Source organism: Astatotilapia calliptera, chromosome 22 (assembly GCF_964374335.1).
Source record: "Astatotilapia calliptera chromosome 22, fAstCal68.1, whole genome shotgun sequence".
Lineage (NCBI taxonomy): Eukaryota > Metazoa > Chordata > Actinopteri > Cichliformes > Cichlidae > Astatotilapia > Astatotilapia calliptera.
In genome coordinates this window covers 24,420,505-24,444,977 of record NC_137442.1, presented here as the reverse complement: position 1 = coordinate 24,444,977, position 24,473 = coordinate 24,420,505, and the positions used below count along the sequence as shown (strand labels likewise).

The window sequence follows — 24,473 nt, the reverse complement described above, 5'->3', positions numbered from 1 at the left end:
AGAAGGGGGATGGGGGAGAAGGGCAAAAAACAAAAACAAACAGAATGAGCAGAAAAAAAGAAAAAAAAGAAATAAAAAATGCATATATCAATCACCTGGATCACCTGCTGAGAAAGAAAAAAGAAAACAAGCAGAAGAGAACAAGAGTAATAGAATAACCAGCATCACAATGATATATGGGAATATGACAGTAAATACTAAATATTAAACATTATTGTGCAGCACATAAGATCAACAGAACACAGTGTGCTTTGAGGTAGGAGCCAAAAAGGGTGTAGTTTGTGGGTGTGATCACCCGTGTGTACACCTGTGAGCATGGACGCGCTTGTTTTTAAAAGGTTCCTTCATGTAATGATCTGCTAGAGGGTGTGGGGGGCCACAGCCCCGTCCTCCAGGGCATGAAGCAGGTATGGAGGAGATCAAAACTCCAGACATCCAGAGGCCCCCAGAACACAAGAGACCAAGGAAGACCAACAGAGGGGCAGCCGCGCCACTGTCCCAGAAAGAGCTGAGGAGAGTCCCAGATGAGGGCTCACTCAGCAGCCGCGGAGCAGAAGCCAGGGGGAGTTGCAGTGACGCGCCCGTGAGCTCCGCCGGCAGCCAGCTATGCCTGAGTGACCGAGCCCCAGGCCGAGAGGCCGGGGGCACCCCACCTCCGAAGTGGCCCGAGCGAGCCCCAGGCTCCAGGCCCCGATAAGCGGCCGCCAAGGAGTGAGCCGGTGTGTACCTGGACGCCCATCCCCGGACACAAAGAACCACCAACGCACCGATGTCTGAGGGCTGTACACACGATCACACTCCCCAAGCGTACTCTACAAACCGGGTCTAGGTACCCTTGCCCCTGGAGGGGGGGGAACTGCACCCAGACCCAGGTGGTGTTACCCTTTTCCCTGCGGTGGGGGGAGGCAGACCGCCCCGACTCCGCAGCAGCAAGGAGGCCCCACACTCCAGACCGCAGTCGGACGGCCAACTCCTCCTCCTAGCGCCCCCGCTCCAGCAGGTCGCAGAGAATGGGGGTGAGAGAAGACTCCAAACCTCCCTCCACCCGCTCATTGTAGTGTTGATGCATGTGTGTTCTAAGGTGCATTTAAAACCCAGGAGGGCATGGAGCTACCTGCCAGAGAGCAGCAGGTAAGCGCATGGTCCCTCCTGCTGGCCCTCAATGTCTACGTGTATTTAACATTGAGAGGTGGGCAACGACGCCAGGGGTGGGGTGTACACCCTGATGGTACTTTGGATTCCGTGTATCGTGCCCACCCCCAAGATCCTATATGTATGTGTAATGAGAGTGTGAGTAATGTGAATGTCTAAGTTGTGGGATAAAATTGAGGCAGAGGCAGCCAGAAGGGGACAGGGGGGTGGCCTCCTCTGCACCCTGGTGACATACCCCTACTCCAAGGTCCTGCATGTGTGGGTGGTTGTGATGGAGCGGGAAGAGGGAGGCAGCTGGAGATGGGGAGGGAAGGAAGGGAGGGGCAAGTGACCCCTCCCTGGGGCCAGCTCCCCCGCTGACCCCAGTAGGTACCCCCATACTCCGCGACCCACCAGGGAAAGGGGGCCCAGGCCCATCCAGACCGGGGCCCAGCGCAGCAGCGCCTCCCGGCCCCACAGAGCCCAGGACAGTCTACCCAACCCCACCACAGAGAAAACTGCACCCACCCCACCATCCACTCTTCTTCCAGAATACATAAGACAATAAACACCCAGGCTGAGATCTTCCTCCACCTCTCCTGTATCTCCCCCTCCTGTAGAGAGAGCCCCTGAGGAGAGGAAAGCTCCTGCAAGATGTGACAATCTTCCCCACCAGTTGAAGAGCCCCCCAGGTGGCTCGATAAACCGGCGGCACCCTGCTCCAGGGCTGGGCCCCCATGCACCCACCCGCCCACAACCCCGGCAACACACCAACCAGGACCCAAGCCCCCGAGGCCCGGCCCGGGCCCCAGCCCAGAGACGGAGCGCCCCCAGAACCTCACGCCCATCCCGGACCTACCCAGGGGCAGCCAGGCTACCAGGTCAGTAACCCACGTCCGTCAGCACAGACCCTCCCCTAGTCCCGCTGCACGCAGCCGCGAGGAAACAGTCACCTGAGAGCCAACAGAGCCCCTAACCGGACATGACCGCTACCCCGGGTTGAGCCCCCCAAGGAAAATGCCTCCGGGGAACCCCCCGACGCCCTAAGCCTGTCCCTACCCCCACACCAATCACAACAGTGAAGGCGGGACCGAACTATGACCCCCCACCCCCACTAGGTAATGGAGCTGATCAAAGGAGCCCAGAGCAATTGATCTGATGTGGTGGCAGAGGCTGTATCAAGACTAATGTAATCTAATAGATAATTTCTATATTGGTTAGAATTAAGATTATTTTTATTTTTCCAGTTCATGAGGACTGTTTTCTTGGCTATGCATAGGGCAGTGAAAACCATATGGGCGATATTCTTTTCTGAAGTGACATTATCTAAGCTGCCCAACAAACACACTAAGGGGGAAGTTGGAATGTTACATTTCAGACACTTTGATAAGTCTTCACATATCTCGCGCCAAAACTTCTGAACTGGTGGACAGAACCAAAGAGCGTGGATATAATTGTCCGGTGAATTGGTTTGGCAGTGTGAGCAGTTGTTGGTAGACGTAAAGCCCATCTTGAACATCCGATGACCTGTATAGTGCACTCTATGTAATATTTTGTATTGAATTAATTGAAGACTGGGATTTCTAATTAGATGAAAGGTTTTTAAGCAAATCTGAGACCAGAAGTTTAGGTCTAAGTTAACTGATAAATCCGCTTCCCATTTTGCAATAGGAAGTGATATTGATTCATCTGTTTTAGAAAGCATTCTGTATATTTTGGATAGTAATTTGGGGGTTTTAAGAGTAAGAAATTGAACCACACTTGGTGGTGTTTGTAGTTCAGCTTGACCCGGTTTAAATTTCTTTTTTACTATGGATTTAATTTGTTGATATTCTAAAAATCTTTTCTTGTTGATCCCATATTGTGTAACTAGTCTGTTGGCTAAGAAGTAGTGCTGAAAGTTAGGCAGTTCTAGTCCTCCTTTATCCTTGGTCTTTTGTAATGTTTTTAAGCTTATACGTGGGGGTTTATTTTTCCAAAGGAATTTGGACATACATGAATCTAGAGATCTGAACCAATCTTGTGGCGGTTTAGTTGGGATCATTGAGAATAAATAATTTATTTTTGGTAAGACCATCATTTTTATAGCGGCAACCCTTCCCATGAGTGATATGGGTAGACATTTCCATCTAGCCAGATCATCTTCTACCTTCTTTAAAAGTGGGATATGGTTTAATTTAGTTAGATCTGCAAGCTTGGGAGAAACATTAATACCTAAATATTTTATATTTCCCGATTGCAGTGGTGTAGAAGAGGAATTATGGAGGGAGCAATTAATCGGTAGAACTGTAGATTTTGACCAGTTAATTGAGTAATCTGATATTCTTGCAAAAGAGTTTATCAATTCAATCACCCCAGAGATATTGGTTTGTGAATTTTGGAGAAAGAGTAACACATCATCCGCATAAAGGCTGATTTTATGTTCCACGTTCTTGCATTTTATGCCCTTAATTACTGAATTCTGTCTAATTGCTGCTGCTAGTGGTTCAATAAAAATTGCAAACAGTGAAGGGGAGAGTGGGCATCCCTGCCTGGTGCCCCTCAAGAGACAGAAGCTGGAGGATGTCTGGTCATTTGTTCTAACACAAGCTGTTGGGGAATTATATAATATTTTTAACCAGTTTATGAAAGAGGATCCAAAACCAAATTTGTGTAAAGTTGCAAATAGAAATTTCCAGTTAACTCTGTCAAATGCTTTTTCTGCATCTAAAGAGAATATTGTAGTTTCTAGGTTTTTACTGTATGAGTAGTCTATCAAATTAAGTAATCTACGTGTATTTGTTGATGAGTGCCTACCTTTTATGAAACCAGTTTGGTCAGGATGAATTAAGAGGGGGGTTATTTTCTCCAGTCTCTTTGAGAGAGCTTTGCAGATTATTTTAAGGTCTACGTTTATAAGGGATATTGGACGATAGCTTGAGGGATATACAGGGTCTTTGCCTGGTTTTAGCAGGAGATTAATGTTTGCAGAATTCATATTTGATGGAAGTCTGCCCTTTTCTTTAATTTCCAACAACGTTCTGTAGAAAACTGGTGCTAGAATCGACCAGAATTCTTTGTAGAATTCTGCAGGAAAGCCGTCTGGACCTGGAGCCTTATTATTGGGCATACTTATCAGAGCTTCCTGGAGTCGCATTCCGCTTGGCCTGTCGATACCTGTCGGCTGCGTCCGGAGTCCCACAGGCTAACCAAGCCCGATAGGACTCCTTCTTCAGCCTGGTGGCTCCCTTCATCTCTGGTGTCCACCATTTGGTTCGGGGATTACCACCACGGCAGGCACCAACCACCTTGCGGCCGCAGCTCAATGCAGCAGCTTCGGCAATGGAGACGCTGAACATGGTCCATTCGGACTCAATGTCCCCAGTCTCCCTCGGAATGCTGTTGAAGCTCTGTCGGAGGTGTTCGTTGAAGATCTCGCGGACTGGGGCCTCTGCTAGACATTCCCAGCACACCCTCACTACGCGTTTAGGTGCACCAGGTCTGTCCAGCGTCCTCCCCCGCCACCTGATCCAACTCACCACCAGGTGGTGATCAGTTGACAGCTTAGCCCCTCTCTTTACCCGAGTGTCCAGAACATATGGTCGCAGGTCTGGTGATACGATTACAAAATCGATCATCGACCTACGGCCTAGAGCGTCCTGGTGCAACGTGCACTTATGGACACTCTTATGTTCGAACAGGGTGTTCGTTATGGCCAAACTGTGATTAGCACAGAAGTCCAATAACAAAGCACCGCTCAGGTTCAGATCATCCTCCCAATCACGCCCCTCAAGGTCTCGCTGTCGTTACCCACGTGAGTCCAGCCCCTCTACAGGAGACTGGTTCCAGAGCCCAAGCCATGCGTAGAGATGAGCCCGACTATATCTAGCCGGTACCTCTCAACCTCACGCACTAACTCAGGCTCCTTCCCCACCAGAGAGGTGACATTCCATGTCCCAATTGCCAATCTTGGTAGCTGGGGATCAGTCCGCCAGGGCCTCCGCTCCTGGCCGCCGCCCGGCACACAATGCACCCGACCCCTACGGTGCCTCCTGCGGGTGGTGGGCCTGCGGGAGGATGGGCCTATGTCCCCTTTTCGTTCTGGGCCCGGTTGGGCCCAATGGACTAAGGCCCGGGCACCAGACACTCGCCGTCGGGCGCCCACCTGGGGCCTGGCTCCAAGTTGGGGCCCCGGTAACCCTATCCCAGGCAGGGTAAACTGTTCCCTCGATGTTTTCCTCATAAGGGTCTTCTGAATCGCTCTTTGTCTGGTCCCTCACCCAGGACTAATTTGCCATGGGAGACCCTACCAGGGGGCAAAAGCCCCCGGACAACATAGTCCCTGGGATCCCTGGGACACACAAACCCCTCCACCACGATAAAGTAGCGATTCATGGAGAGGAATCGCTATGATATTCAGTTAAATTCAGTTTTGTTTATCTTGTGCCAGATCACAACAACAGTTGCCTAGTAAAGGTAAAAACCCTACAATAATACAGAGCAAACTCCAACAACCATATGACCCGTTTGAACAACTGCTTTGGCAACAGGGAGAAGGAATAACTCAGTTTTAACAGGACGAAACCTCCAGCAGAACCAGAGGGGCAGCCATCTGCCATTACTGGTTGGGGTAATGGGAGGAAGACATGATAAAGACAAGCTGTGGAAGAGAGCCAGAGAGTAAAAATGACTAATGACTAAATGCAGATGTATAAACACATAGAGAGTGAAAAAGGTGATTGAAGAAGAAACAGTCAGTGCATCATGGGAAACCTGATGTAGCCCTTGGCATACGTTTTATCAAAAACAAAGTCTTAACCCTAATCTTAACAATAGATATTGCAAATGTCTCCCAAGTTTGGGAGCTGGCTCCACAGAAGAGGGGCCTGAAAACTGAAGGCTCTCCCTCCCATTCTACTTTTAAATACCAGATAAACCACAAGTAACACTGCAGTCCGAGAGCGAAGTCCTCTTTTGACATGATATGGTACTATGAGATCTTTAAGATAAAATGTGGCCTGATTATTCAAGACCTTGTATGTGGGGAACAGGATTTTAAATTTATTTCTGGATTTAACAGGGAGCCAGGGAACAAAGCAAGTATGGGAGAAATATATTTTCTCTTTCCAGTCCCTGTCAGTAATCTTGCTGCAGCAATTTTCAGGGAGTTTTTAGGACAGCCTGATAATAATGAATAACAATAGTCCAGCCTAGACATAATTTATCCATGAACTAGTTTTTCAGCATCACTTTGACATTGGATGTTTCTAAATTTGGAAATATTATGCAAAAGCAAGAAAACAGTACTACATATTTATTTAATATGTGCATTGAAAGACTTCTCGAAAACGGCTCCAAGATTCCTCACAGTGTTACTGGAGGCCATGGTAATGCCATCCAAAGTAAGCATCTACTTTTAGTTAGAGTCACATATTTCAAAGATTTTTGAGGCCGAGAACAATAGATGTATTAAGTTTAGTAGTCTCTTAGTTCAAGCTGACATAATGCCTCAGAAGTCACTGTTGTATTGTTTTCACACAAACTATTGTTTCCCGGAATTAACACATACAATCACAAAAAAGAAAGCTGTTCTGAACTTCGGATGGAAAAAACAGCCCACACCTGCAACATTATAAACTCTTTGACATCCTTGTTATCCCATAATTTTTTAGTAAAACATGGACATGTGCAGACTTTAAAGTTATATTTGTTATGGGAAACTTACACAGTTTGGGATTTTGAAAGTTTTGATTTTAAAGCAAGCATAGACAACAGAAGTTCTGCTGTGCTACAAATAGGTTTCAACAACAAGAAACAAAAGCTTCTCTTTTACATTTACATCTCATTCTGGTAAATGCACACAGCCTGACAGGGAACATGTTGGATAACAGCTTCGCTGTCCACTGTTCCATTTCAGTTCTGTCACGTCTAATCCCGACTATTTGAATTCAGAAACACTTTCCCTCAGCATGGCTATAGACATATTGAGCTGTCAAATCAGTTGCTATTTTCTCTCTTATCCAGCATTCCTGACTATTAAATTACACAGCATAAAAAGACTTGATTCAATGAATGCCTTCAGAATCACAACATGGGCTACTGAAGGCCAGACACATTCAATCGCTGCCGAAGTTTTCTACCCTTTACCTCGCCTTCTAACGGACAATACAACGAGCAACATTAACCTCACAGTGCGCCTCAGCCGGTGCTTCTAAGACTCAGACGTTCAGCTGCCATCAGGATGATTCTTAAAGGAAATCTTCTGGCATCATCTTTATTTGTTAAAGTTTTCATTTGAAAATGCATCGTTTTCTCTCTGTTTTGGCCTACCGTCCACACCGACACTCTTGAAAACGCATACATTTGAAAACAGTGCTTTTACGTTGCAGTGTGACCAGTGAAAATGTAGACTTTCTAAAATAATGACGCATGTTAGTCATATGATGCAGTCAAGTGACCAGTTAAACTAAGATAGTGGAGTGCGTTTTGTTTGCTCTGAATTTTGACAGCCCTATTAAAGATTGATATCAGTCTGTACATGCTTTTCTTCAAATTCTTTAACTCCCACTCGCTTTTGCAACTTGCAACTACCTTTGTGTTACTCGCAGCAACAACTCCACGTTAGTCCATTGTTAGTCCATTTAAAAAACTTCCTCAACATTCTGCCGCAATGTTTCAAAGAGCCGGAAAGTAAATAAATGGCAGACAGAAATGAGGCAGGTCAAATCGTCTTGCATTTCACACATGTGAAGTACATGAACGTAAGCGTTTTCGGCCGTTTTAATGTAGACGCACAACTCTGTGAAAACGACTGAAAACACTAGTGTGGTCACGAAGCGTTTTCAGACGAAAACGCCGTTTTCAAATCTATCCGGGCTAGCGTAGACATAGCCTTGGTTACACCTGGACCTTTTGAGGGGGGCCAGCTTTGAGGTGTGGCCTTGCTGGTAAACACAAGGAACAAGAGGAGGATAGGCCGAGCATTGCTTAAAAAAAGTTACATTCTCTTACCTAATGATTTCAGTTTGCATGTTGGGCATGAAAAAAAAACTGCCCCAGGGCATTTTGAAGAAAAAAAAGGATAGTGACAGAGAGACAATGTCAGAGAAATGGATGTGATGCAGAACGGATGCAAATCAGCACATTACAATACAGAGTGTCTGATCTGCGAGACAGGGCAAGGACCCGGTCTCTGTTTTCAGGCATTTAACCTTTAAATCCCACTTAGTTACTTGCATTCACTGCCCTACCGCTGTGCACAGTGATGATTTTACAGCGTAAATAGAAAACAAATGAGGATTCCAGTCTGCACTTTCTTCGCCCACTCAAAAGGAAACTCTGTTACAGTAGTTTGAAGTTAAAAAGCAGTGGGGAAACCAAAGCTGCTGGACAAACTTATAGACGTACCAATGTATGGAAAAAGTACCCCCCCATCTTGACATCATAATTAAAACAAACAGAGTGACAGTTTCAAGTCACCTTTCATTCTTTTCACACTGCAGAAACTAAAGGAACTGTCACATGGCAGTTAATCCCCATGGGAAATCATGCATATGTCTTCATGGCAAACAATCCCACACATTCCACAGGAGGGAGAGATTTCTCTCACTCACTGTTGTGTTTAATTGTTAGTTGGCTAGTTCTTTTGTTTTGCTTTAGTTTCCAAGGGATTTGCAGACACACCCACAAAGCCACCGAGGTAACAAACTGGAGTAAATGAGGCAACAAAGCTGCACAAGCCAGATGCTGTAATGCTTCTGTTTTTACGTGCAGCATGAAACTAACATAATAACATTGGTTAGTTAGTTTTTATCCTGCAATGTTGTCGTTCTTTTGGAAAAAAGTGAAAGGTACAATGGAAATGAGTTGCAACAGTGCAATCATGAAGTTCAGTTAAGGTGTGCCAGAGTAATATTAGACGAGCTTATGAGACTTCCTTAAAAGCCACAAAGCAGGTTTTCCTTCACCTGGTTTCTGTTTTTTTTTTTTTACACAAAACCAGCCAGCCTTCTTTGAAAATGAGAGATCACACCTCAGTCAAAAATAGTACAGTCTGCAAAAAGGCTGAATTCTGCAATAAACATACTATCTCGCACCGAGGACGCAGACAAGAGGAAGATCAGACAGAGAGAAAGATGAATGCCTTTCTAAAAAGAATATGTTATGCCCTCTGTTGGCCTCTAGAGAATGCTGATGCTCCACCATTTTATTACACTTTTTTTTTTTTGGTTAAGCAAGAGGAAGGGGGTGGGGTGGGGGATGAGAGAGAGAGGCAAGAAATGTTAAGTAGACAGAGAACAGAGACTCTCATCTCTCTTATTAAAACCTAGCAGCCACATCATCTACAGCCGGCACTTAAGAAGCCACAGAAGTGGTTGTCAGTAGTGATATTATCACATAAAAACAAGCTATTATGGGATGTAATTGTACCGACTTATAGATTTTAACATTTAAAATACAAGTCCACATTTTGGTCAAACTGCATTTTGGTTAGCCTATTTAACTCTGCACAAAATGAGGTGGAAGCTACCCCTTTGTCTCCTCAGTCTAATCATGTAACTTGGAATAAATATTACATGTGGAAATGTTGGCAGGTGAGTCTATGAGTGCTGGCTGACTTATGGCTGCCTGGAGCAATGTCACAGCACTCTAAGGTCACTGTTACATTTTTTTTAATATTGTATTTCTTTTTTTTTCTGAACATGAGTTGACTTGCTCCATGTTTCTACAACCCTGCTGGCCTGCCTTCACTGCTGTTGTGGTATGTTTGTGTAAATTTTTCATCACCACAGTGCAGGTGGTTGCCGCTGTTGCCTCGAAATGATGCTGGTTGCTTGCCACAAAAGAAGTCTACTGCTTTCACAGACAAACTGACCATCATGTCACATTGGGCTAGAAACGTAACTCTCTCCTTATTTACCTCTTACGTGTGCTTTAAATTTAGTTTCTGTGACAGTGCAGTTGTGCAACTAATGATATTTAATGTGCATGTTAATTTTTTTTTTGTCAGCAGGTGTAGGGATTGCACTGTGATTACACAGTATCCTGAAAATCTGGGAGGAAATGCTCCCTGCAAAACATCTTGCTCAGGTTGAACTCGGGCACTTGGTGGGTGCTCAGTGGGCTGTCAAGTTTACAAAATCTCATCTTATTATCTTATCTTACATTATTGGCCTAAATTAATTTTGTGTTACAAAGTCAGCCTTAACTGTAAATACTTAAGTTTAGTTAGTTTCAGGCATCCACTTTCAGTTAAAGTGGGTTTGGTGCTTATTTATAGTTCTATATTCTGTATTTGTGGACTCTAATAAAGTAGCTTTGCTTGATCCTTTCTATCTTACACTAGTCATTTGTGCAATCCCTCACTTCCTCCGATGTCTGAAACATGCCATTTTAGCTAATTCCCTTGAACTTTAAGACAGTTTTCTTCTTTAATGGCACACGAGCATGTTAATGCTGCCCATGCACAACTACTCATAATACTACCAAGTACTCATCCAAGTAAACAAAGACCATGTTACCTGTCACCAAGGAAACTATGATGAGCTATTACTGTATTTAAAAAAGAAAGGAAAGCATAAAGAGCCATTTTCTGTGTCTTGCTGACGTCCAGGTAAAAAGTAAAGGGGACCTTTTATGCTCATTTTAACACTATAAAAAACCCTCTAAAAACAGTTTTGTATGAATAGAGATGCGTAAATAACTATTTCCTCAACTCTCAATGTTTAGGAGAGGGAGTTAAAATTTTACCTGACAGAAATCTTTTTTTTATTTATTATTATTATCATAAATCTGGAAAAACTGCTTCATCCTGTGATTCAGCAGGACGGACTTTAAGACATAAATTTCAGAAAGGCTTTTCTAAAAATGCAGGCTCACAAGTGTTTTAAGAGTATCAAGAATGAAAATGCATTCTGCGGTAGAATATATCACTGGATGTTTTCTTTCTGAACACCTGGCAGAACACATTTTAGGTGAGGATTGCTAAAAAGAAACCTGTTTCCAAACTCCTTACACAAAATTGCAGAAAGTCTTGTAGAAATGGGACAGTTGAGCCAAATGAGCAAATCACTGGATGAACACTGCTGTTAGTGGAAAGCAACATTTACACTGAAAAAAAAAGGGATTGGCCAGCTCTTGGATTTACGTAAGCATCTTGCGTGTATTTAACACAAGTGCCTCATACTTTAATTCAATTCAATTCAATTTTATTTATATAGCGCCAAATCACAACAAAAGTCGCATCAAGGCGCTTCATAGATACAGAGAAAAACCCAACAATCATATGACCCCCTATGAGCAAGCACTTTGGCGACACTGGGAAGGAAAAACTCCCTTTTAACAGGAAGAAACCTCCGGCAGAACCAGGCTCAGGAAGGGGCGGGGCCATCTGCTGCGACCGGTTGGGGTGAGAGAAGGAAGACAGGATAAAAGACATGCTGTGGAAGAGAGACAGAGGTTAATAACAGATATGATTCAATGCAGAGAGGTCTATTAACACATAGTGAGTGAGAAAGGTGACTGGAAAGGAAAAACTCAATGCATCATGGGAATCCCCGGCAGCCTACGTCTATTGCAGCATAACTAAGGGAGGATTCAGGGTCACCTGGTCCAGCCCTAACTATATGCTTTAGCAAAAAGGAAAATTTTAAGCCTAATCTTAAAAGTCATTAAGATAAGATGGGGCCTGATTATTTAAAACCTTGTATGTGATGAGCAGGATTTTGAATTTAATTCTGGATTTAACAGGAAGCCAATGAAGGGAAGCCAAAACAAGAGAAATATGCTCTCTCTTTCTAGTCCCTGTCAGGACTCTTGCTGCAGCATTTTGGATTAGCTGAAGGCTTTTCAGCGAGTTTTTTGGACATCCTGATAATAATGAATTGCAGTAGTCCAGCCTGGAAGTAATAAATGCATGAACTAGTTTTTCAGCGTCACTCTGAGACAGGATATTTCTAATTTTAGAGATGTTGCGCAAATGGAAGAACGCAGTCTTACATATTTGTTTAATATGTGCGTTGAAGGACATATCCTGGTCAAAAATGACTCCAAGGTTCCTCACAGTGTTACTGGAGGCCAAGGTAATGCCATCCAGAGTAAGAGTCTGGTTAGATACCATAATTCTAAGATTTTCAGGGCCGAGTACAATAACCTCAGTTTTATCTGAATTAAGAAGCAGAAAGTTACACTCAAAAAAATAAAACATTAGATTTACTTAAAAAAGTTATGTCAAGTGGTTCCACACAACTGCTTTAAGTAACTTTTAAGAAATGTTGTTACTTAGTTTGAACTCAATACTGTTAAGTTAGATTTACGTAAGTGTATTGGCTAAATGTAACTTAATTGCAATGCTTAGCTGATACTTATCTTTGTTGCTTTAAGCCTACATAACTTGTTTAGGCAATATCTTTGTAATACTGTTACTTAGCTGGTACATAACTTTTCTGCTTTAGAAGGACATAACCTGGTTAGGTAGTATCTTTGTAAAACTGTTATGTAGCTGCTACATAACTTTGTTACTTTTGAATTATATAAAATTGTTAAGTAATTTCTATTCAATACAATTACAAATAAATCATTTACACTGGTTACTTCCATACAAAATAGCAAAGTTTCTTAAAAGTTACTTAAAGCAGTTATGTGGAACCACTTGACATAACATTTTTAAGTAAATCTTAGGGAGATCTTTTAGGAAGAAATGAAGACAGCACCCAAATTATCAAACACAATCCTGCCTTTAATAAGCACATTCAGTGCATATAAAATACTTTTTTCCAAGCACAACAGCTTAACACAAAGTGCAATCAATGCAACTTGTTACAAATTCCAAGTGAATATTTTGTGCAGAAAATGTAGATCAGTATAAAGTGCTAACCAACTTGTCGTCAAACTAAAATGATTAAAAAAAATGATCCAACAAAGTCCTGTCTTTACTAAGCACATTCAGTGCATATTAAATACTTGTTGACAGACCGAAAAGACTGTAGAGCCGTAGCTTAACACAAAGTGCAATCAATGCAGACAACTTGTTACAACTTTAACTAAATACTTTGTGCATAAAACAATATTTTACTTCAAAGATCAGTGAAGTGCTAACCAACTTGTCTTTCAACTGGTCCAGAAAGCATCCAAATTATCAAAAAAAAATCCTACATTTTACAGGACGTTTCAGGAATTATTTTCAAACACTGATAAGCATGAAAGAGCAAACTAAACTCATTTAAAACAGTGAAAATTGGCTGTTTTGTTCAAAAACTGTACTGTAAAACAGTGCTACTCAGTTTTTCAAGTTATGGTTACATCCCAAGTTGCAGACAGCTGCCAAATGTCACATTCTTTGAAATATCAAATCACAGCGGCCTAACCGCTAGAACTTTTTAAAATGTCTGTCATTTTCTGTATGTTGTCAAGTAGCAGTAGAAGAAGTGCAACACCAATTTTTTAAGTAACAGTATTTTGCTAAAATGCAAATGAACATTATTGTTCTCTAAAACTGGTGAATGTTCCCAAGAAACAGTACTGACAATGAAAAAAAGTGTTTATGAACAACTTAACTATACCTGAACGTAAAGCATTCAAACTAAGTTAAGCAATAAGGGCCTCCCGCTTCCTCCTCTTTATTCAAGGAGTTTGTTTCTGAGCACTTGAACTTTGTTTGATAGCTTCTTAGCATCAAGTCCCATCAGTACTTTCTGAAAAAACTCAAAAGTGTACCTGAGGTTGGATGGGTAGCTCATGTTTAAAGTGTAGATCAGGCCGAACAACAACACAACAGCAGTGGCAACATCAGGAAGATCTCTGAGCACAGCGACACCCTCAATTATGATACCAATGTCTTCTGCCGGGTCAAGGTCACGCTCTCCTTCTGGTTTGATGACGTAGATGCCAATGAGCGTCTTCTCCATTTCACTTTCGGCCTCATGGAAGTCCACATCCTAAAAAAATTAATAAGTAAATAAACATAATAATACAAGTTGCAGGGTTTCATATCAATTAAAGGGATATTCCACCCAAAGTGGAAATTTGTCTATTACCATAAATTGCCAAGAGTTAGATAAGTGAGAAAAAAGCATTTTGTAACCAGCAAAGTACATTTCTGATCTTATACCCATTGTTCCTGGTGAGCTCAATAATCATGTCGACTGCAAATGAAAAGTAAAAAGTAACACGACGGATTTGCAGGAGGAGGCGATTTAGACTTGGGCCTACATTACGGTTACGCCAAAGCACCCTGTAACCCGCCATGGCATAGCACTTGGATACAACAACAGTGGTTGAAAAAGCCTCTGGTTTCCATAAATAAACACATATTCGAATATCCATGCACCATGCAGCGGCGGCTTACAGTGTTGTATGTGGTAACCATAATGTATTCCCAAGTCTAAATCTACTCCTCCAAATCCTTCAAGTTACTTATTACTTTTCATTTAAAGTCGACATGATTATTGAGCTCACCAGGAATAATTCGTACCATTAAAGAGTCATTTGCAACCAAAATGCTTATAGTTCCCATTCACTCCATTTTTTAAATGCTAGGCAAAAGCAAATAGACTGCTGCCGGATCAGGAGAATTATTGCACTGGTTACAAAATTATTTTTTCTCACTTATCTTACTCTGGGTAATATGGTAATAGACCAATTTTCACTTTGGGGTGGAATATCCCTTTAAGCTGCAAAACAGTAGACAGCTCAGAGCGAGATGAGAGGTGTTGGTCCATCATCTAGATTACACGGCAGAACAACAAAGCAGAAAGACAGTACACTCAGCCCACATTACACCCCAACTGTAATGGCAAGGGTCACTCCCGCATAAGCTTGTGCTTTTATATCTCCAATAATGTTCTAATTTTAACTTTTTGTTATAATCTAATGAATGTGTGTGAGGAAAAATTACCGTCAGTTAAATTTTTATTACTGGAAATTGTTTCTATTTGATTACTTGCCTGATATTCTTTGATCAAGCTGTTCGGATCTTCATTGAGGTAGACTGCAAGTCCTTTCAGCGTACACACTCTTCTCATTGCAACTGTGTCGTTCTGTAAAACATAAAAGCAAATTTTACTTAGCTAAACTTTAAAGACATTTTCAGTTAACTTCAGCAAAATAAATGTATATAATGCTTTGAGAAAAAAAGTCCATGACACACTACAGAAGAACAACAAAATTTAAAATAAAAAAAATTAAGGAAAGAAGGAACATTATCATTTGAAAAAATGTGACGAGCAAAAAAAGGTAACCACAGGATCCCAAAAAAAACAGAAACCCGACCAAAAACAGCAGCATGAAGAATCCAGTGAGGAAGAGGATGAACAAGAGGTCACACCAAAGCCAGCCTGAACAGAGGATTTTTTTTTAAAAGTAAACCACTGAGTCCACTGATCTAAGGCTTAGGAGGAGAGTTCCAGAGTTTGGGGGCCACAGCAGCAATGATCTGTCACTTTTGGTCTTTAGACTGTTGTGCACTACCAGGCTTTGATCACTGGACCTCAGGGACCTGCTGGGGGTGTTGGGACTGAGAAGATCTCCATTGTATGATGGTGCTTGTCCATGTAAGGCCCTAAGGACCAGAACCAGGATCTTGAAATGAACCTTGAAGTTGACCAGCAGCCAGTGACGCTGGAAGAGAAGCGGGGTGACGTGGGTGTGTTTGGAGGACTTGAACAGGAGGTTTTGCAAGGACAAATGAAAAAACAGTTGTAGTACTAAGCTCAGAGACCTCCCTTTATCCCGTCTTGGTTTGAAAGGTGCCTGATGGCAGTTTATTCTAGCTTCAGCTTTTCTACTGTAAATGCCAAAATTCTCCCCAGGGAGCCGCGGCAAATCCCGTTTTGGAAACGCTACTGTCCTGTAAAAACAGCTTTTAATTCTGGCAATTTTTTTTTATAAAGTATCCAAATCAACTTAAAACTTTATTACTGTGACAACACTATCATGAAAAGGACAAAGAATAAACAATCCCATAATACCAACATTAAACTTTACCTTACAATAGAAGGAGACAACAAAATCATATGTATTAAAAGAGGGAATGAAGCATTGAAAAAAATTAATTCCAAACCTCATCAATTGCAGCCATGATTTCTGTGATCTTGCGTCCAGATGTTCCTCCCTTGTTTCTGAAGACTTTGGTCAGTTTGGTTGTGTTGTTGTCCAGCTGTGCCATAAATGTGGATGTTAGCGGGATCGTAGTGATGCGCTGGAATTCAGCATTTATCTGTAAAATAAACAAATGTTTAGCGTGATGGGTTTAAAATATTGCATGTGGAGTGCATTTGCAGATCAACTGATTCAGTTACCTCACGTGGAGAAAAAAGAGCTGGCCATCGGCTTTTAAAGTCAGCTACGAAGGGCATGTCCTGAAGAATTTCTTGCCTCCGGTGAGGAAAGGTTTGGGCCATTTTTGCTTTGATGGTTTCATTGTTGTTCTTCTTCTTGAACTCTGAAAGCAGCACCAACCTTTCTTCTTCCTGACTCTCTCGGGTTTCTCCAGCTGGATAATCAGGGCAGAAATTCACCTCTGCTCTCCTGGGTTTCTTGACTTGGTTGGGATGCACATTACTGTTCCCTCTTCTTTTGAGAGAATTGATGACCAACTCACTACACCCTAAGTTCTTCAGTTTTCCACGATAGTTTGACATTTTATACTTCAAACTGATCTTCCATGCAGAAAATCCAGTTTCTGAACCCTTCTCTTTCAAGCATGGATGCTTTACAACCAAAGCTTGGCAAACATCACTAAGATTGCTGTCTGAAGGGTAAGCTTTGTACTTCATAATTTCTGAAGACAAGCTCTCTAAAATGTCAGACTTGAGCTTTGGTTTTAGGGTTAAAAGTGTTCCATTGGCTTGGAATTCCTGGTTGCCTTTTGTCAATTGCAGCTCTACATCGAAGCTAAACTCAGGTATGCGAAAGTCCAGTGGCCAGGCTTCTGATCGCAGCGTGGAGTTTGCTGAGCTCGAGGAGCTTGATGACCTGGATTCTGGCGATGACAGTATATCTGTGTCATAATCAGGGTTGTGGCCAGAGCAGGGGCTACCCAAGTTAAATGAGGACACACTGCTTTCATTACTACCAGTGGATGTTTCTGGAACACCTGTTTTAATCACTTTTATTTTGTCCATGTCTTTTAGATCAAATGTGGATGTCATGTTAAGGAACTGATTAAAATCTGTGTCCATGTACTGCAATCTGAACTGTTCAGAAACTCCGCACTGATTTTCAATCTCCGCTTTGAGCTCGTTAACATTCTTTGGTATCCCCAAAGGAAGGGTTAACTTGAGTGCGTTGTTCTCCCCCAGGATTATCAGAAGCTTTGTTGGGGCTGTCATTTCTGATGTCCCAATCTCCAACTGTTACTCTAAAAAATAAGTGCAAGAACATGAGCAGGTGGTTCCCAAACTTCAGTACATGTTACATTTTTTTAGTGGTATTCAGAATTTTGCAGCACAATTTTTTTTCTAGTATTTTTACAAGGCTTGAAACATATCCGAGTAGATTTAAGTTCTGGTCCAACTATTTTTAAGAACCAAACTTTGAGAAGAACTGCTATACAGCACAAAAATTAAATCGGCAACATGGACATTAAAATTACCTGAACAGTGTATGTATCTCTTTAATGTAACCATGCGAGAAGCTCCGACTTGGTAGTCACAAAGTGGATAACAATCCACCAGATCCTCATGTGCAACAAGAGAAATTTCCTTTGGAGATGGGTCAATTTTGAAGGATCCATAGTGTTCAGTGTACCACGAGCTCAGTTTTTTTACTATAAACACCAACGAATCTGCCAAAATACACATCTGCAGGATTTCAGCAAACTCTGGCAGACCCCCCAGTGATCCATGTACTATTAACATGCCCTTCCTGTAGTAGATGCCTGCAACAGACACACTCTGGGCAAGGCTAACTACAGCTGTGTCAGGGTACTTTTCAGCAAGACAATGTGCAATTTCACGTTTGAGAAGTTCTACTGGGACTGCCGAGACTCGTGAAACCTCAAAAGTGGCTTTGCTACAGCCTGATGAATGCATGTAATGGCCAATCATGAGCTGGTGTTTGGTTGACAAAGACAGGGTTATGTTTTTGAAGCAGTTTGTGTGTCTAGCAACTTTTTTAAAAAATGTGTGCTTTGCCTCGAATCTGATTGTCCATACTAAGGCAAGTGGACCAAAATGGCGAATTATTGAGGGATAATGAGCCAGAAAGTGATGTTTTGGCAATGGTCTTCTATCTGGGCATACTTCTTTGTACCTTTGATGGTGGTCTAAAATCTTACTCTCCAGGTATGCAACTGAGTCACTGTTATGAACAGGACACACAACAAGCTCAACAATATCCTTCAAATCTAGTAGAAGTTCCCAAGCTGGTTCGTTTTCAGGTATGTGTTGTCCAATAATAAGTGGCAGAAGTCTTAGTAAACACCAATTTTCATGTGCATTGCCACCAACAGTTTTTTTACTAAGAAAATTGTGAGGCAATTTCTGAGGGCGATTAGTCTGATCCCCTCCTTTGTAGGGAAATGACTGAACAAGTCTATTTAGATTTTCAAAAGTGATGTACTTCTTGCCTATTAGTATTCGAAGGCACTCAGCTATCTCAAAAGGCACAATACCTTCAAAAAGGTCATGTGCAAGATCAGGGGGGAATCCTGTAGTGACCTTGAAGAAAGACAGACTGTCTGCTAAGACACACGAGCTTTTCACACCACAACAAGCTACCCCTGTCTCACGTGCAGTTGCTATGTGTACACGATGGAGCTCCTCAGTTCTCAGAGAAAAGTCACTATTTGTAGCTTTTGATTCAATTTCTGAGCGTGTAGCAGTACAAAACCTGCAAAAGTAATCTCCAGAAAAACTTTCCACAAAACCGGCCAATCCATGAGCTCCGAGGCTGTCTGCCACTACATATTGGACAGTGCCTTTAAAGTTGACCCCTAAATTGTCAATGAACACTCCCTGCTGCTCTAAAATGACAAGGTCTTGCAAAAGTGGCTCAAATATTTTTGAATAGCCAAAGGTCCTAAGGTCCTCACTTTTGCACAAGAGAGCCAAATAAATAGAAGAGAGGGATGAATGACTACCTGGTGGCAAGTTACCTAAAATCCAGTAAACTGAGCAAAGTTTATGCTTTTTCCGTGATGTCCCCAATGGATTGCAAATTTCGAAATCATCAACATAAAGACAAATAGAGATTCTTAGTTCACCGCCTGAGAAAAACTCATTATTTTGAAAATGTAGACCATCTTTATATGATGTATACTTTTCCTTATTTACAAAAGGATTCTGATTGTGGCTAGTGACAAATTTGTTCAGTATGTTTTCTTGTTTAAATATCTGCTGTAATGATTTTAGAATAGGAATATACTGAAAGGTCCTCTTGCTTTGGGAGTCGAGAATGTATTCAATTGGATCAATTACTTCAAAATGTTTTCTGTAATACTGTCTGCGTTTGAAGGCAGTGGCAAGTGTGCCGTCCTTTTCTATGGCTTTTAACAAAGGGTTAAAAGAAACTGCCTTTGTCAGTTCTTCAATAACAGGCTGGTCTAGACAAAGGTTATGATTCTTGAGTATGTCTACAATTACTTGATTTGTCAAAGGCACTGATGCACAGCTTATCAGGTAGTGTATTTCTGAAAGCAACTCGTCAATTGCTATGCTGGGAACATGAAAATAGTTTTCCAACTTAAGTAAAAGAGATGCAAAATTAAGTTCTATTACATTTGCCAAATCTTCAGTCTCACTTGTAGTTGTATCGTGATCAATATTTGCACTTATGTCCTCTTCTACAATAGTGTCTGTACTGTCATCAGCTGATGTTTGGCCTACAATAGTGTTAGCAATACCGATTTTAAAGTCTTTTAAGGTATAAGGATTGTGTTTCCTATTTCGATGAGACTTGAATGTACCATAGATATTTGTTTTGAAAGAACAACCCTCAAACATGCAATGCACAGTCTCGTTACATTTTAGATGGTTGTTAATGTGAGAAAAATACTCCTGCTCCGAAGCTATGTTGCAGCAGGAACACAAATGGCAGTTAAATGTTGCCAAACTCACAGACTTGTCTAGAGTTCTTTGGGTATGTGATCTGCTTAAGTGGCTATGTAGAGCATTCCATGTTTTGAAAACACAGACACAATCAGAATAGGCACATGGATACTGCTGTCTACTATGAACTAACCTGTAGTGTTTTAATAACAGAGCTCGTGATGACACCACTTTTTTGCACAATTTGCACTGCCACATCAACGTATCTGGGGGAGAAGCACAAAAGACATTTTCATTCCACTGTCCCTGAAAAAAACTAAATAATTTGCACATTGTTAATGTTTCATATTAATCAGTTTTATTTTTAATATTGTATGCTACAACAATGAATTTATTGATCTACATCATCACCACTGCATATTGTGTAAATGTGTGTGTAATCTGACATTAAAAGTCGAGTGAGAAATCCCATGGACATTGTACAACATTAATGCAGTTCATCTTACACCAGCTTACTAAATGCTTTCTGCAAGCTACATCAAAACGTAAGCTGAAATATTAGACAGAAAATACACCCTAACCTGTCTGCTAGCGAGGAGCGCTTCTCCACTGTTGTTGGCTAAAGTGCAACGCAGTCAGGCGTCCGAGTATAAACTTGGCGCGAAAGTGCGTGCCGGACCGAATGCGCTGCCTGTACCGACGCGTACCGACTCATACCGACGCTAGCGCTACACTACATTTGGGCTGAAAACAGAGCTTTGCTATTGCAATGGAGTCCCCTCCAAAATCATTTGGAAACTCACGTGCAGCAAGTCCACGTTAGCAAACCTTTACCGGGCAAAACCCTGCCTGTACTCTTTTCTTAGTAGCACTTGCGACATTAACTGACGTGTGAACATATATATGTAGACGGGCTTTACAAGAAAAATGACTTCTTACCTGATTTTTGGACAAAAATGCGGCTGAACCAGTCCACATGGCGAAGAAATAGCAAGCTTGAGAAAGAGGGTGGTGCGCATGCGCATTGGCCCTTATTTAGGCGGGCTCTGCACGCAGCAGTATGTGCAGAGGGACAAACCTGTGAATTTACTCAACAATGTTACGTTGACACAGTTCAATGACTTTGTGTAACAACAAAAAGTAACAACATTTCATTAAATTTGCACAAACACTTTAAGGATTTTTGCAAAATCGAGTTTATTAAGAACAAACAACAAAATCTACTTTAGTAAAAGCAGAGATAGGCTGAGTTCATTTTTTTGAGTGTAGCGGCCATCCAGGTCTTTATGTCTTTAAGACATTCCTGCAGTTTAACTAATTGGTGTGTGTTATCTGGCTTCATAGATAGATAGAGCTGAGTGTCATCTGCATAGCAGTGAAAATTTATGCTATTTCTTCTAATGATGCTGCCTAGAGGAAGCATGTATAATGTAAACAGAATATGCCCCAGCACCGAACCCTGTGGAACACCATAATTGACCTCAGTGGGTGAAGAGGACTCTCCATTTACATGTACAAATTAGATTCTATTAGATAGATATGATACAAACCACTGCAGTGCAGTACCTGTAACACCTACAGCATGTTCTAATCGCTCTAATAGGATATTATGGTTGACAGTATCGAATGCTGCACTGAGGTCTAATGTAACTATATAGTGTAGAAACTACATGATATGCAGAGAGGCTAGATTAAATTGTTCATATCATGTTCAAGTGAAGTAAGTCAATAATATAGCAATGTTAAATCCCGCAACACTGCACAGGTTTCAGCCTCGCGCTCTTTGGATCGTGGTTTCGGGAAGGCATCTATCTCAGTCAAGTCGAGCAGCCACCTGTACTTTTTTTGGTAAAAAAACTGTAAATTGGGTGGTTGTTACATTAAAAAAGTCTAACTTATAATTTGAACACAATAATTTCGTGTTTCTATGAACGTAATTAAATCATGAAGGATCTGTACGAAATTCAACAACTTAATTTGTTCTTGTTGAGATGACATGATACAATCTAGTAAGAGTGGTTAGTTGCTCAACTCGTGAAATTCACAAGATCACACAAGATTTCAAAATGCAGGAAAATCACTGGAGTTATAAGAGGCAGACAACCACACACACACCACATGCATGCTATTACTATTTATTGTGGATTAACCTGTCAAGGACAAAAACAAAAAAATTCTGCATCAAATACAGGAAATCATAGCTTTCCTCTATTTCCTAGATTGTTGGCATGGTGGTTAGTGCTGTTGCTTCACGATAAGAAGATCCTGGGTTCAAATTCACATTCTGGCTAGTTTGAGGTGGTTTCTCTCTGGGTATTCTGGTTTCCTCCCACAGTTAAAAGCTGTGCAGTTATTAGAGTTAGGGTTAACTAATTAAATTACCTGTCAATGTAAGTGCAAATGGTAGGGATGGGTATCGTTTAGGTTTTAACTGGTGCCAAACCGGTACTTTTGAAACGGTGCCGGTGCTTAAACGGTGCTCGAACCGGTGCTCGAACCGGTGCTTAAAGAATGGAGAACACAAACTTTGTCCAAAAACCTCTCATGTTCAGCTGTTTTTTGTAAAAAGATAACAATGTTAGCCTTTTCTGCAGCTATAGGGCATATATGGTATCACTCTTGGCTGGAAGCAGTGCTTAAACAATGGAAAAAACACAAACGTTGTCCAAAAACCTCTCATGTTTAGCTGTTTTCCACATTTTCTTTGGTCATTTTAGCCTTTTTGGCCAGGGTGAAGGGAGTATCTGCCATCAAACAAGAAGACAGCCGCATGTAGCTATGATGATGTTTGCTAGTTCACCTTACGTGCATTAATGTAATAACGTGGTTAGCCTACTCAACGTAAATTACACACGAACAACATTAAGCTACTCACGCAGAGAAGAACGGCTGCTGCTGCCATCATCATCCTCATCATTTCTGCTACACTAGCAGGGCTACAGCTACACCCGCAGTAGATGTGCTCGGTGTGAGGTCTCGCAGCAAGCTATCACATACGGCGCATTTCTCGGCTTTAAAAAAACCCCACTATGCGTCGCCAGGTGTTTCATCGGATTTGAGGAGTTACCTCCTTTGCACAGTATCACCTTAAAGCACTTGTGGCAGGCTGCTGAGTTTGCATATTTTGCTGTGAAGTACAGCCAGACTTTTGACCGCTTCGCCTTGGGCATTTTTAATCTGTAGCTCTGTTCTAAAAGAACGTACGTACCTGGACCCGCCTACTATCCTCGGAAACGTAAAATGATAGGCTAGAATCTAAAGTGTATCACAGCTCAGGGGGAAAAAAGCACCGAAATAAAGCACCAAAATGTGCGCTGCTTTTCGGTCTGGTTACTACCGTTTATGCTAGAACCGGTGCCATCATGGCACCGGATACCTGTACCCATCCCTAGTTGTTTGCTTCTATGTGATAGACTGGTGAGCTGTCCAGGGTGTACCCTGCCTCGTAACCTATCACTTCCGGGTTATTTCCCAGCCCCCCTGCAACCAGGATAAAGATAGGAGGATGGTAGTTGTTGTAGACCCATTCGATTTTTATGGTAACCAGGATCTAGACTTTGTTGAACGTTATGTAATATCAAGACAACATGTAGTATTTGAGTGACCAAGTAGTATTGGGGTAAAAGTTATTGAATAGTGTTGAAATAAAATGCCAAAATTGTGAAGGATTAAATTATTCCAAGAGCTCAACTTACTTCATCTCTCTCTCTCTTCATCTCTGGCAGGTAGCTCCATGCCCTCCTGGGTTTTAAATGCACCTTAGAACACACATGCATCAACACTACATATGAGCGGGCGGAGGGAGGTTTGGAGTCTTCTCTCACCCCGTTCTCTGCGACCTGCTGGAGTGGGGGGACAGGAAGGAGGAGTTGGCCGTCCGACTGGGGTCTGGAGTGTGGGGCCTCCCTGCTGCAGCGGAGTCGGAGCGGTCTGCTTCTCCCCACCGCAGGGAAAAGGGTAACACCACCTGGGTGCAGTTTCCCCCTCCAGGGGCCTAGATCCGGGGCTTAGAGTACGCTTGGGGAGTGTGATCGAGTGTACAGTGTCTCTCTATGTCTGTCTCCACATTGGTTGAGTGTTGAGTAATTGCATATGAGAGCATGAGGGTGGGAATGGATGTTTGTATCTGTGTGTGCCTGTATGTCTGTGTCTATATGTCAGGTTGGGTGTCAGGCGCCACCTCTCTGGGGACATCTCAGGCCTTCCAAGGTTTGGAGGCCTATCTCCCCCCACCACTTCCCCTGCTGGTGGCAGACGTCCTCAGACATCGGTGCGTTTGGTGGTTCTTTGTGTTCGGGGATGGGCGTCCAGGTACACACCGGCTCACTCCTTGGTGGCTGCTTATTGGGGCCTGGAGCCTGGGGCTCGCTCGGGCCA

General features: G+C 42.3%; 1 protein-coding gene across 3 annotated transcripts; it reads right to left on the bottom strand.

The window, feature by feature from the left end:
• Positions 1-12,826: 12,826 nt before the first annotated feature.
• Positions 12,827-21,358, bottom strand: LOC113018438 (uncharacterized). 3 transcript variants are annotated; one of them, XM_080296351.1, is made up of 6 exons: positions 21,036-21,358; positions 20,290-20,362; positions 16,407-17,467; positions 16,169-16,324; positions 15,054-15,146; positions 12,827-14,045 (listed from the first exon to the last, which is right to left on the bottom strand). In XM_080296351.1, the coding sequence occupies exons 3-6, from the start codon at positions 17,436-17,438 to the stop codon at positions 13,728-13,730; spliced, it is 1,599 nt and encodes a 532-aa protein (XP_080152477.1). In that variant the 5' UTR covers positions 17,439-17,467; positions 20,290-20,362; positions 21,036-21,358; the 3' UTR covers positions 12,827-13,727. The 3 variants fall into 3 exon arrangements, with proteins under 3 accessions (XP_080152477.1, XP_080152478.1, XP_080152480.1); XM_080296352.1 differs by lacking the exons at positions 20,290-20,362; positions 21,036-21,358 and adding an exon at positions 17,702-19,695; XM_080296354.1 differs by lacking the exon at positions 12,827-14,045 and having other exon boundaries at positions 14,267-15,146.
• Between the last annotated feature and the right edge of the window lie 3,115 nt (positions 21,359-24,473).

What these genes read in the sequence shown, in the direction of transcription:
- LOC113018438 (XM_080296351.1), bottom strand. Translation starts at nt 17,438, where the DNA reads ATGACAGCCCCAACAAAGCTTCTGATAATCCTGGGGGAGAACAACGCA. An exon ending in CTCTTTTTTCTCCACGTGAG is followed by an intron (nt 16,325 to 16,406) that starts GTAACTGAATCA and finishes TTTATTTTACAG; the next exon opens with ATAAATGCTGAATTCCAGCG. An exon ending in TCATGGCTGCAATTGATGAG is followed by an intron (nt 15,147 to 16,168) that starts GTTTGGAATTAA and finishes TATGTTTTACAG; the next exon opens with AACGACACAGTTGCAATGAG.